General features: G+C 36.7%; 1 protein-coding gene across 1 annotated transcript; it reads left to right on the plus strand.

Moving 5' to 3' along the window:
* Positions 1 to 372: 372 nt before the first annotated feature.
* Positions 373 to 9,650, plus strand: LOC139846734 (lactoylglutathione lyase). Its single transcript, XM_071836220.1, has 4 exons — positions 373 to 561; positions 648 to 878; positions 8,596 to 8,671; positions 9,285 to 9,650. The coding sequence occupies exons 1-4, from the start codon at positions 478 to 480 to the stop codon at positions 9,317 to 9,319; spliced, it is 426 nt and encodes a 141-aa protein (XP_071692321.1). The 5' UTR covers positions 373 to 477; the 3' UTR covers positions 9,320 to 9,650.
* The last annotated feature ends 4,966 nt before the right edge of the window (positions 9,651 to 14,616 follow it).

A 14,616-nucleotide genomic window follows, 5' to 3' on the forward strand; every position in this document is an offset into this window, starting at 1 on the left:
TAATAACATTAAACTCAAACAAGAACACATAAAAGATAACTCATACTTAAAATCCAAAATAAAATAAAACAAATATTTAATATATATACAGTAAATAAAAGTATATTTCGGTTTGAAACCAAATGTTAATTTTACAAACCAAATCCAAACCGAAAATCATAAATGTTTTTGGGTAAAACCAATAAATTAAACTAAAACCATATAAACCAAATCACTTTAACCAAATCAATTTGGTTTGATCGATTTTGTGATCGAAACCGTTTAGTTATGTGTAAGGATCATTCCTTGAAAAAACGTTTATCCTGTTGATATACTTGCCAATCGACACGCGTCCCTGAGGATACGAATGCCACAAAAGCAGAATTTGTAGATCAGACTCACCAACTAAAACAAGTACTAACAAGAAGGAAAAAAAAAAAAAATCAAATACCCCCGATCCCAATTTTTTGTTCCAACACAAAAATTAATTACGATAAGATGGCAGCTCCAGTAGGAGCATCCTTCAACCATATCTCCAGAGAATCATCTGATATTGAACGCCTTGCTTTCTTCTACCAACAGGTACCTACAGCTCACCATCATCGTCTGCAACATATATTACTTTCTTTTTTTAATTTAAGAAAAAACCTAAAATTTGGGTTTGGTAGATATTTGGATTTGAACGAGTTGAAAGTCCTCCATTTGAATTCAAAGTGATATGGCTAAAGCAATCGCCATCTTTTTATCTCCACCTCATCGAAAGGGACCCTAATACGAAGCTTCCAGAAGGTCCATGGAGTGCCACTCATGATGCTGAAAGAGACCCTAAGAAGCTTTTCAGAGGTCATCATATTTGCTTCGATGTTCCTAATTTTGACTCTTTTGTCAAAACCCTAAAGGTATACTACTTCCATATCTTCTTTTAGGTTTAAGGAACCGGTAGGTAAGCACTACTCAAAATTCTCAATTTGAATTGTGTATTTCCTAAAGTTTGAATTGTGTATTTCCTCTGCATCTTATACCTTTTTTTTCATTACTTGTTACAAAACACTAGTAAACACTTCAATTGAGATTTACAATCACATAGTTTTGTTAAATTGATAACATATATGATTCAAATCGTAAGTTTTGAAAGGTACTTGAGGATTTTATTCAAATAAACCAATTTGGGACAAGTTTTAATAGTAAGGTGGAATGGAATTATAATTTTGAGACTCTGGAAGTAGTTATGAAGACTATTGATTCATGTGAGCTATTTGTCACGTTTACTTTAAGCTAGTATCTTTCACTTGAGGTTTTAATAGTACATTGAATTGCCACCTATAATGAGTAGGACGTGATACGTGATATTCTCATATGAATGCCCTTTTTATTTTTTTTTTTCTCTCCTCAACCTATCAATCAATCTGTGTTATAAAATATAGCAACTAGACTCCTAAATAGAATTATAGAAGTCGATTGTTTTCTCTTAATATGGCAAAATTCGTTTAATTTATAAGACTTAATTGCGTCATTGGTCCTTAAAGTTTATTTTCTTTTTCATCCTGGACCTTAAAGTTTTTCTTTTTCACGCTAACCCCTAAAGTTTCGATTTGGTTTCAAATTTATCCCCAAAACAAACATCCGTTAAATCATCTCTGTTAGGTCCTTACCATGTGCTTAGCAACCAAGGGTAAAATAGTCTTGTGTTTATGTCTAATATAACATACTACAAAGCATTGGGCACCAAAACTACACACATATGATAAAGTCAACGTTGACGGTATATGTGTTAAGAAGAGACGATCGCCTAGACGTTGGGAGACACTTGAGAGAAAATAACTCTATTACTCACAAGAATAGATTACACGAGTATTTACAAAACTCTAAAAAAAAACTCTCAAACTCACACACACTATCTAGGTTGTGATTACACTTCTCTGAGTGATTTTGGGATGATTTACAATGAAAGTTTGCATCTCTATTTATAGCAAAAATTCTATGGCAGTGAATGGTGTGAACGAGGAAGGTTGGCGGAAGTTGGCGGCCGTCATCGTGTTCAAGTTTGCCACTTTCATACGCGTTGTCAACTTCGGCAGCTTTGAACATCTAGATGACGGTTGGAATAGAGCCATCTAGATGACGGCTGGAAACCACTGGAAACCATCAATTCTCCCCCTCCAGCCGAATCCACGAACATTCCAGTTATGTCTCTGTATAACTCCAACTTCTCTCGAGTCACCACCTTTGTCAACATATCCGCAGGATTCTCCTTTGTATGGGTCTTCACTAGTCTCAACAGTTGTCGATCAATTACCTCGCGTATCCAATGATAGCGAATATCAATATGTTTTGTACGGGAATGGTACATGGAGTTCTTGCTCAAATCTAGAGCACTCTGACTGTCACAATATACCTTGTACTCCTTTTGCTTGATTCCAAATTCTTGAAGATAACGCTTTAACCACAACATTTCTTTTCCAGCTTCTGCGGCAGCAATATACTCTGCTTCAGTTATGGATAATGCAACACACTTCTGTAGTCTTGACTGCCATGAAACAGCTCCTCCTGCAAAAGTGTAAATGAATCCTGAAGTAGATTTCCTACTATCAGGATCTCCGGCCATATCCGCATCTGTATAACCTTCCAAGATTGGATCAGCTCCCCCGTAATAAAGACATATATTCGTTGTACCTTTAAGATATCTGAGAATCCATTTTACCGCCTCCCAATGCTCTTTCCCAGGGTTGGAGAGAAAACGACTCACTATTCCCACTGCGTGAGCAATATCGGGCCTTGTACACACCATTGCATACATCAAACTTTCAACTGCTGAAGAATATGGTACTGACGACATCTCCCCGATCTCTTCCTTGGATGTGGGACAAGAACTCTTGCTTAACTTGAAATGGTTGGCTAATGGAATGCTAACAGGTTTGGCATTGTTCATATTGAAACGTGAAAGCACTCGTTCAATATACTTCTCCTGAGATAGCCATAACCTTTTATTCTTCCTGTCTCGGGTTATCTGCATTCCCAAAATCTGTTGAGCCTGTCCTAAGTCTTTCATGTCAAAAGACTTCGAGAGTTCCTTCTTCAGCTGGTTGATCTTCGTTGCGTCTTTCCCTACGATCAAAATATCGTCTACATATAGTAGAAGAGCAACGAAATTTCCTTCAGAAAACTTCTGAATGTAGACACACTCATCTGCTGCAGTTTTCTTGTACCCTTGACTCACCATGCACGAGTCAAACTTCTTGTACCACTTCCTAGGTGCCTGCTTCAAACCATATAAACTTTTCTTCAGCTTGCATACGAGGTTATCTCCTGAAACCTCAAAACCTTCTGGCTGCTCCATGTAAATTTCTTCATGTAAATCTCCATGAAGAAAAGCTGTCTTTACATCCATCTGTTCAAGCTCTAAGTTCATACTTGCGACTAATCCAAGTATGACTCTAATTGAAGTCATCTTGACTACTGGTGAAAATATTTCATCAAAGTCAATCCCCTTCTTCTGTTGAAATCCTTTGACTACAAGCCGTGGTTTGTATTTCATCATTTTTCCGCTACCATCCTTTTTCAGCTTGAACACCCATTTGTTTTTTTGTGCCTTCTTCCCGCGTGGAAGTTCTACAATCTCATAAGTTTGATTTTTATGCAGAGAATCCATCTCATCCTGCATTGTGAGCAACCATTTTTCTTTATCCTTATGAGTTACTGCTTCATGAAAACTCTCTGGTTCTCCATCTTCAGTAAGTAGAAGGTACTCGGATTCTAGATATCTACTCGATGGAATCCGACCTCGTTCAGATCTACGAACTTCTGGAACATTCCGAGGAGATCCACCATCATCTTGACCTTGTGATGGTGCTGGAACGTCTGGCAGATGGGGTTGTGGCTCCCCCTGCTCAGCACCGTCATCATTATCTTCTACTTCTGGCATTTCTTCTTGCACTGAAAATTCATTTCTCATGAATGATTCCGTTGTTGCCTCTGGCACCTGAGTAGCAACATTTGTCTTCTGCGATATTGTGGGCTTTTCAATATCTTCTATTGTCTGGCTTTCATGGAACACCACGTCCCTACTTCTGATTACCTTTTTCTCCTTTGGATCCCATAATCTGTATCCAAATTCTTCATCTCCATAGCCTATGAATATGCATGGAGTGGTCCTTGCATCCAGCTTCTGCCTGAGCTCCTTAGATACATGTGCGTACGCCAAACATCCAAATACTCTTAAGTGAGAGTATGATGGATCCTTTCCAGACCAAAGTTTCTCCGGAACTTCAAAATTCAGTGGTACTGATAGAGATCGGTTGATCAAGTAACATGCGGCTCTGACTGCTTCTCCCCAGAATGGCTTTGGCAGCTTAGCCATACTGAGCATGCTCCGAACACGTTCCATGATTGTTTGGTTCATTCTTTCTGCTATACCATTGTGTTGAGGGGTACCAGGAACTGTCTTCTCATGTCGGATGCCATATGATCTGCAATAGGCATCGAACTGCCTGGAAGAGTATTCACCGCCGTTATCGGATCGAAGACACTTTAACTTCTTTCCTGTCTCACATTCTACCATGACATGGAACTGTTTGAAGTAATCGAACACCTGGTCCTTCGTCCGCAAGAAATATACCCACACCTTTCGAGAAGTATCATCGATAAACGTCAGAAAGTATCGATTGCCGCCAATTGATTCAACCTCTAAGGGACCGCAAACATCAGAGTGTACCAGACTGAGTAACTCTGATTTTCTCGTTGAAGAGGAATTAAACGAGACTCTATGCTGCTTACCAAACAGACAATGATTGCAAGGATCTAGTGCAGCGTCCTTGTCTACATTGATAAGCTTCTTATTTATTAGGGTAGACAACCCTTTCTCACTCATGTGACCCAGTCTCTGGTGCCATAAATTTTGTGAAGCCTCCTTTTCTGCAACATTAATGCTGTCTGTGCAGATCTTCACATGAGTCTTGTACAGTGTGCCACAAATGTGTCCCCGAGCGACTATCATAGCGCCTCTTGACAATTTCCATGTGCCTTTACTGAAATGACTATCATAGCCCTGTTTGTCGAGAGCTACTCCGAAAAGTAAATTCAACCGAAGATCTGGCACATGGCGGACATCCTTCAGAGTGATTGTGCTCCCGGAACTTGTCTTTATCTTGACATCACCAATTCCGACAATCTCAGCGGAACTGGAATTTCCCATCTTCACAGCTCCAAAGTCACCAGCTTTGTATGTTGTGAAGTATTCCTTGTATGAAGTCACGAGGTAGGAAACTGCAGTATCTACCACCCATTCAGTGTCTTCTCGTGAGACGTGAAGGCATGTCTCATCATGGGTTGAACAATAAGCTACATCACCAGTGATAGTAACTAATGTTTCTCCACCGTTGTTCTTCGACTGTGAACTGCTTTGATCTTGTTCCTCTTTCAATCTGTAGCAGTTCTTCTTCATATGTCCTTCTAATCCACAATGATGGCATTTATATATTGGTTTTCTGCCATCAGCAGACCTGTCCCTGCTCTTGCTTCTGCCTCTCCATTTGTTTTTGCTACTCATTCGTTGTCTCCCCCGATTCTCGGTGACAAAGACATGAGTTTGATCTGTGCCCATGTCCTTTCTCTTTACCTCTTCACTGAATAGGGCATCCTTGACCATCGACATGGTAAGTTTGCCATTCGGAGCTGAGTTGTTGAGTGTTACGACCAGCGTTTCCCATCTATCGGGAAGAGAACTAAGTAGCAATAGCGCCTGAACTTCATCGCCAAGAGGCATCTCTACAGACGATAACTGGTTGACCAAGCTCTGAAACTCACTGGTATGCTCGGCAACTGAAGTTCCACTTTTGAGCTTCATGTTGACTAAACGCCTCATCAACAAGGCTTTATTCCGAGCAGTCTTGGCCTTGGCCTGGTACATGTCCTCCAACTTTTTTCAGAGGGCATATGCGTCTGTCTCTTGTGCAACATGGTGGAAGACACTATGATCAATCCATTGACGGATCTGACCAATAGTTTTTCGGTTTGATTTCTTCCAATCTATCTTTTTGGCGGAATCAGGGTTTATACCCTTCAATTCAATAGGATTGAACAAATCTTTACAGCTGAGGAGATCTTCTATCCGAAGTTTCCACAGCGTGTAGTTTGTGGCTGTGAGCATAATCATAACTCCAGAAGATGATGTTGACTCTTCTGTGGACATTATCACCTTACAATTGATTTTTCAACACTAACGGGGTTGAATTTTAGAAAACAGATATCACCGTTACGTCCGGAATGGTTGAAAATGGTGGAATAGACAATTCGCGGCTCAAATTTCAGTTACGGGGCAAAATTATAATTTGTTATAAACTTCAGGGACCAAAAATGAAATTCTGAAAATTTCAGGGACCAAATTGTAAAATTTCAGAATTGCTACAGGACTTTCTTCTCCGGCGAAAATTCCGGCACCGGTCGTCTTCTCCGGCGAGATTCCGGCGAGTTGACCAAACTTTGACCGCGTTTTCTGGGCTCGTTATAACTCCGTTTAAGTCACCGTTTTTTGCGTTGGACTCGGTTCGACGAGACGAATCCAATGGTACACTCAAAATTGGATTTTGAGGAAACTTCAGAAGACCAAAAAACTCAACCAACGTCTCTAACCAAGCTCTTGATACCACTTATTGGGAAGAGAGGATCGCCTGGACGTTGGGAGACACAAATTTGAGAGAAAGTAACTCTATTACTCACAATAATAGATTACACGAGTATTTACAAAATTCTAGAAAAAAACTCTCAAACTCACACACTATCTAGGTTGTGATTACACTTCTCTGAGTGATTTTGGGATGATTTACAATGAAAGTTTGCATCTCTATTTATAGCAAAAATTCTATGGTGGTGAATGGTGTGAACGAGGAAGGTTGGCGGAAGTTGGCGGCCGTCATCGTGTTCAAGTTTGCCACTTCTATACGCGTTGTCAACGTCGGTAGCTTTGAACATCTAGATAACGGCTGGAACAGAGCCATCTAGATGACGGCTGGAAACCACTGAAAACCATCAATATGCACACATCACACATTATAAAGTCATAACAGATTTATTAAGTCAACCAAAACTGGTATGACTTTATCATTGGTGGACTTCATTTTATTTGTGCAGTCAACATTGTCCAAATGTTGTGACTTTATCATTGGGTCAACATGCATCATTTTGTTTGTGCAGTCAACATTGACATTGACCAAAGTGCCTGGCAGTCGTGGGAATATGAAAATAGTCTGTAACTTAACTGGCAGACGTGGGTATATGTTTAAATTAGTTGGCATGTTAGGTTTATTATTATTTAACAAACAATGACCAAAGTGCCCTTGTATGATTCAAAGTAACGGTATTAACTTAACGGATGTTAGTTTTGGGGATGAACTTGAAAAGAACTCAAAACATTAAGGGTGAGCATGAAACAAAAAAACTTAAAGGTTCAGGATGAAAAAAAAAGGTAAACATTAAGGACTAATGGCGTGATTAATTCAATTTATAAGTTACTAATGCATTCTTCATTTATAAAATACTAAATTTTCTTTTTGCAAACTTTCCTGCTTTCTATTAGGTAGCATTGTAAAACTCCCCGATTAATGCCGATTACTACCCGATTACCACCCGATTACTCTGGCCGATCCGAGTTTCCAAAATCCAAGTAATTAAATTAGATATTTAGAGATTTTGAACAAATGAAGATTATGTTTATGTTTTTAGAAAATTATATTAACGTTTATGTTTATGTTAATGGATTACATGTATATTTACGAATATAATTTTAAAATTTATTACACAAATGTATAAAATGTCCAATCCGATTCCTCACCAATTAGTCTCTGAGTTGCTGATTACTCCTTCAAAAGTCCCCGCCAGATACTCCCCAAGTAGCTAATTTTGCAACCATAGTTGAAGAACACTGAAAGTTGTGGAATTTGGATTAGAATCCTCTTAAATAAGAACTTGAATTTAAATATAATCAAACTTCAAACTGAATTAATGTTACCGAGTACATAATCAGTAATGACACAGAGAAAAGAGCGGTCCAAAAAATAAAAAATGAAAACAAACCCTAATTTTAAAACATATCACATCTTGACGAAAATTTGACTAATCTTGACCGTTTTTAACCAACTTTGACCGTCTTTGACAGACTTTGACCAAACTTTTAGCTTTGACCGTCTTTTGAGTCGTTTTCAGAAAAAAGGGACGGAGAACCCAAAAAAACGACGCATCGGCTGACGCATCGGCCGACTTTTACAACACTTTTATACTTAATTATTTTATTATTATATTTATTTGTTCTTAAAAAGTAACTTGATCAATCAAGTTACAAGAGAGAATCCCAACCCAAGGAATTTTAAGCTAAACTTTGCACCACAGTTAAATGTTCACTTTCAATCTAGAACCCAACTGATAACATCACGGATTGAGATCCTCTCTCTCGTAGTCTGTGACCGATATAATTTTATAGAAAGCTTTTGATTTTTCCGTCTATGATCTTGTCGAAGTCTCCAAATCTTAACTACACATTGTTCCCTTTTTACTTGGAATTTATTCACCCATGCTTAATATGGGCAATTGAAGGACTCACTTCATATTTGAGTTTATGAAATCCAGGATAAGGGAATCGAGACGCACGAGAGGATTCAACCAAATGGGAAAACCAAGCAAGTCTTCTTCTTTGATCCTGATGGTAAGTTATTTATCTGTTTCTTTCATTTTATTATATAATTTGGCCATATGCGCTTGTTTATAAACATTTTTGAGGTTGCGTTGGATTCTTTTTCGAAAGTAGTTATGTGATATGGAATAGTTTAATCAGAGGTAACAAAATAGACTGTGGGAGGTAGTGTTTGAATGTGCTTTTTTTGCTGATTGATATCGCAATAATCAAATAATTAGTTGCACGAGTATTTTGACAGTTTATGATTAGAAAAATGCTTAGCGTGCCTTAAATGTAATTCTAAAGATCTAAAGATATGCCTAAAAATATGCATGAGTACAAATGTTAAAATGAATAGTAAATTGTTGTTGTTGTAATAAGTGGATTACATGTGTAAAATGCCATGTTGCGTATCTTTAAAAATATAGTTATAAAGATATGCCTAAAAGTCTATGGTTAGACGTATGTTTAGGCCTATTTTTTTTAGGCAAAATTAATATTCCACTTCAGATTAATTTATGGAGTTAACAAGTGAGTAAAATGATTAAAACTACATTGATTATATAAAACTCTGGAATAATTAGTCTGTAAATAATCAGTTTGACAAACTTGTATAAAATGCCATGTTGCATCTCCTGTGCAGGCAACGGTTTGGAGGTTTCTAGTCGTGAATCGTAATGACCTCGAAAAGTGATCTGTGGTGCTTTCCCTAAGACCAAAATAACCCCAAACGTTTAATGTTTAGTAATCATGTAAAAAACTTCTAAAAGTAGATTAATATATAGTTGTGTGAGTTTAATACTTTCATCAACCTCAGCAGGCGCTCATTAGTATTATGGTTCATAAAGCTGTAAGTGTGTTCTGTATTATGGTTCATAAAGCTGTAAGTGTGTTCTCTAATATACTGGGCAAGTTATGTATTCAAAGTTCCTAAATGAGGGGACAAAGTGGATATCTATATAATGTAGTATGCTAAAATCTTTGTTTTTTAAGTTTCATATTTGAATGATTATGCAACCCTTTTTTGCCAAAAAAGGGAAAGTTTTATAGAACAAATGTAATAAATGAAGTCCCGAGAACTCACAAACTGAACTATCGAGCTAAACAAGACTGCTAAACTTAACTATAGCTAACAAAAAACAACAAAAACACCATGGATATCTAAAGCAAAATACCGAGAACAACACACTAAAAACACAAGAAGTGCAAAGAGGTTATCCAATCAAACGGACACCGAGATTAGAAACCATCTATGGAATGACGCTGAATAGAAAACACAAATCACAACCCATTAAACATCTTTGATAAACACTGAGAATTGCTTCGTCTCGTCCCCTTGTACCGGCCTTTTTCTTCTTGAATTCTTGACTTCAACCGATATCTTAGGTAAATCATCCGAGTTGGTAAGAATAACGTTGACCATCTAGGCACCCGAATTAGCCATCATCTCATCAAAATCGACAAAAAAAAAAAAATCATACGAGGCGGTTTAACAAAAACCGAGCACTCGGAAATATGTCTCTTACAACGAGACTTGTCGAATTTAGAAGCTACTTTCGCGAAAGACATCGGATGATTGTTACTCTTACTATTGTCCACTACCTCCACTTCTTTGGAAAGCGGATCAACATTTCCCGGAGCTGAAGAAGAACCTCAAAAAACATAAACATTCGGGAGAATCTCTTCGATCTCGACATCAAGCAAATTCTCGAATCAAACACCCACTAATTAATAGCGACATTATATTATATTATACATATATCTAATAGACAACAGTTATGAATAGTAACTAGGGGTATTTTCGACTTTCACTTTTTTTTTTTTTAACTAAATTTCATTTCACCAACAAAGCCCCCTCACACTTTTTTCAAATACTCAAGTCGGCCCCCCAAACAGGGGGTAAAGTGTCAAATAACCATTTTCATAAAAAATCTTAAATAAACTCCACATTTAACGGGTCATATCTTCTCGCTCGCAACGAGTTAAATTTTTCTTACACCATCGTTAAACTCGAAATAATAGGAACACAATGTCACTAACTATACGCAAAACGGACGCTTTTTAAAAAACGCTAAATATTTGGGGTACTTTTCACACGTTGATTTTGCGTTAAATTTTTAAAAGTCGACAATTTCATAGCGAAACGCGGAGATGCACATATATTTTTAATTTAAAATAACATTTAAATCTTTCACGGGTTATACTTTTTAGTTCGACTCGAGTTGCGCTTCAACGACATCATCGTTAGCCACAAAATAATTTTACAAACTAAACGCAATAAAATACAGTGAAAACCGAACCTAAAGCGCGATGCGAGGGTTCGAAAATTAGTTACTAATCAATATATCTTTGTAAAGAGGTTTTACACTCAAACAATCTGCGTGGGGAACATCTGACTTAACAAAAAAGGGTCATTCGATCTCGACGAAGAAAAAAGGGGATCAAAATGAGCAGCCTCATCAACAACCGTAGGCAAAAAAAGGATCGCAACGAACATTATCAACACCAACAGTACCATGCCCAACTGAACCAATATCAATATGTGAATAAGTCCATTAATAGGATGTAATTCAACATTATCTCCATCCGAACTAGAAGGAATAATGGACGGCTCGTTAACAATGTTTATGTCTTCCTCGGCTTGAGGAGCTACACCATGACCGTGGGCAATCAAAGCCTTTCTAACATGGTTATAACGTTCCGAATAAACATTCACACCGGAGAGAAGATTAGAGCCACAAGCATTGTCATTTAACGAACCTACCCTATTGATTACGCTTCACTAGCTGAAATCTTTCCCCATTCCAAACCCCCCTATTCCAAAACGCCCTATTCGACATTGCAAGTAAATCAACCGGGAGGACATCACGAAGGATACGATTGATAACATTAAGATTCTTGATTTCATTGTTAGTAATAAGGGTTGTAAATGATAATCCCGGATTGATTCTTGAATCGCGAAACACTTTCCTAATTAAGTATTTCGACCCTACTTGCCTCGGGTTACACGAAAGCTTAATTGGGATAAGATAAGAACGCAATTTGTCTCTAGGCAAGAAGAGATCAAATTATAGTATTAGTGAGAATGTGATTTTTCTTATTTGTTCGTTATGAAAGAAAAACTCATATCTCATATATATATAAGAAATGAAAGGGTGCGATGAAAGGTAGCAACCTTTCAACAAAAAGAGGCAACCTTTCAACGAAAAGACACAACTTTTCGTTAACACCTAATGGAAAATGGTGGAATTTTGAACCTTTTTAATACCACAATTTCCATGCCAGTATCAAGTTAACTCTTACGGGCGTGTACTCCACACACTCCAAACCCATTACTAAGTATAACTTGATTACCCTTGCTTTCAAGTAAATCTCAATTAACTAAAATGTTTGTTGATAACACTAAAATCACCAACATTTCCCCCCCATTTTAGTGTAATCCTTGATTTACTAAATGACATCAATAAACAGACAAACTAATGCATAAATGAAAATGTTTCAGAAATTAAATTTTCATCTTAGTATATTACATCATTCAGAATTCGAGAATCGGGGTGTTTCAGAAATTAAACCCTTCAACCCATATGAAAACGAGAGAGTAATACACACATCAGTTTCTTACATTCGTCTAATACTAACTTGACATTATTATAAGCCATGTGTCCCAATCCTTTGGTGAACATATCGGCAACCTAAGTCCAAAGCTCCTTGAAGAGGCAAAACTTCATACTCACATAGGTAGTTCTTTTACATCTTGCACCCGCATTTGCAATTTTTCAAAAGAACTATTAAGAAGTTAAACTTCAACCTAACTTCACTTACGGGTCTAAACACATACTTTGGGATCAGAATATTTATGTGTTTCAATCTTCAGAAAGTAAGCTTTCCTCATTGAATTCAGCTCCTAACGTTGTACTAGAAGGGAATTGAGTGTCTCACTTTGGAAGATCTGGTTGGACTTCAATCCCACACCAATAGCCTGACTTGTGCACTAAGTCTTAGGCTAACCATTTTGTCAAGTGATTCGCAAAATTTTGTTGTGACCCAACAAATCCATAGATATCACTTCATTTGTGATCAACTCACGAAACATAGTCCGTCTAAGGCAATAGTGTCTAGACTTTTCCATATATATTTGACTGTATGCCTTAGCCATTGTGTATCCCATAATTTGAAATCTAAATGAACATTTCTTTCGACTTTAATCAATTTTACTTAAATAGTAAACCTTTTATCAAAAGATTTACTATACTCTTATCCTATCATAAGAACTGCGTGCGTACTCAAGGTTAATTGATTGATCAGTCATTGCACATGTTCACTTTTCACAGCTCACTTACACTTATTATTTGTGCACCCTTGATAATGTATCCCCATTATCCTCATGCACGCAATTATTATCATTACATTGAATGGTGAGATTATAATTATAAACTTACTTTAGTCAAAACTCTTCTAAGATCAAGAAGAAATGACAAGTTTATAGTGTCAATAATCTCAACAATAATTTCTTGATCCAAGATATTTCATATATACCAAGTATAATTTTCAACAACCTGTAGATGCATCACCTTGTAGATGCATCACCTTACATCTATACCAAGTCTAAAAACCAACAACTTGTGGATATAACATCTTATGATCAATAGTTGAATTATTACATCCTTAAAATACCTAAGGATTTTCATTGTGAAGTAAACATAATTCAAAGCCTCTACAAGTATTTGAATACTTGGAACTCATCATCATAATCAATGATACATGCATAAGTGTACATACATTATCAACCCATGTTTCAACATATGTACGTACATAATTAATAATACATGCATAAGTGTACGTACATTAAACTCGCATGTTTCAACATATATGTGAATAACTGCCATAACCGCTGGTCCAAAAGTCAAACAAAAATTAATGTACATAAGATTTGACTTTGTTTATCAAACATATATATTCAATATATATGCAAATAACTGTCATGTAATCGTGCTATCGACTTGCGTTTACATAAAATTAAGCAGGTATCTTTAAATCATGTGATATACTGATATCCCCACAAAAACCAATATTGTTGACAGTTACTAATTGAATTATATATGGAAATCATGTCATACATTCACTCATGACATACATAGAAAACCATAACGTCCATATGCATCGAACAGTAGTAACATACATATATTAATCCATATTCAATTGATCATAGCCTAAATTAACAATTGGTATGCCACTATATACGTTTCATTGCGTCAAAACATTAAATGCAATTCATCGGCAACAATTATAATTCATGCGCAATTTTCTTCAAATGCAATTCCACATAATGATATTTGAAAATTATCAAATAATGATATTGATGGTACAGAAACAACTAACATCACGTTAAATTGATCATGTTAATTCATTCACGTAGCATGCTTGCAATATTTATGTCAATCATGGCATAAAAATTAAAACAATTAAAGTGGAAAGAAATTGCGTACTAGTACGTAGGGATGACATCGGGTCGGGTTTGGTCGGGTATAGGTAATACCAAACCCAAACCCGATTAAGAAACTCACTCCCAAACCCGGTACCATACCCGGCGGGTAACCATTAACTAATTAACCGTCGGGTAACGGATTTCCCCACAGATAATCGGGTAACCATTTAATTCAAATCAAATTAAATTAAATGTTAAAGAATTTATAAACTACATTACTAACTGAGATTAAAATGTTAAAGAATTAAATGTTAAAGAATCTTGCTGTGCAGCATGTTCATAGTAACATCCAAGGATTAATCTCAGTTACATGTCTGTACTCGGATGTAATGTATGCATGTTTTTCTTGTCCATATAGGTGGGCCTTATGAAGTAGGCTAGTAGGATATAAGTCCAGATTGGTATTTGTTTGTAACTTTCAATGTAATATATTGAATAAACTAATCGGGTATATGGATCGGGCATACGAGTCGGGTATATGAGTTTTTAT

The sequence above is a fragment of the Rutidosis leptorrhynchoides genome, chromosome 5, assembly GCF_046630445.1.
Source record: "Rutidosis leptorrhynchoides isolate AG116_Rl617_1_P2 chromosome 5, CSIRO_AGI_Rlap_v1, whole genome shotgun sequence".
In the NCBI taxonomy this organism is placed as follows: domain Eukaryota; kingdom Viridiplantae; phylum Streptophyta; class Magnoliopsida; order Asterales; family Asteraceae; genus Rutidosis; species Rutidosis leptorrhynchoides.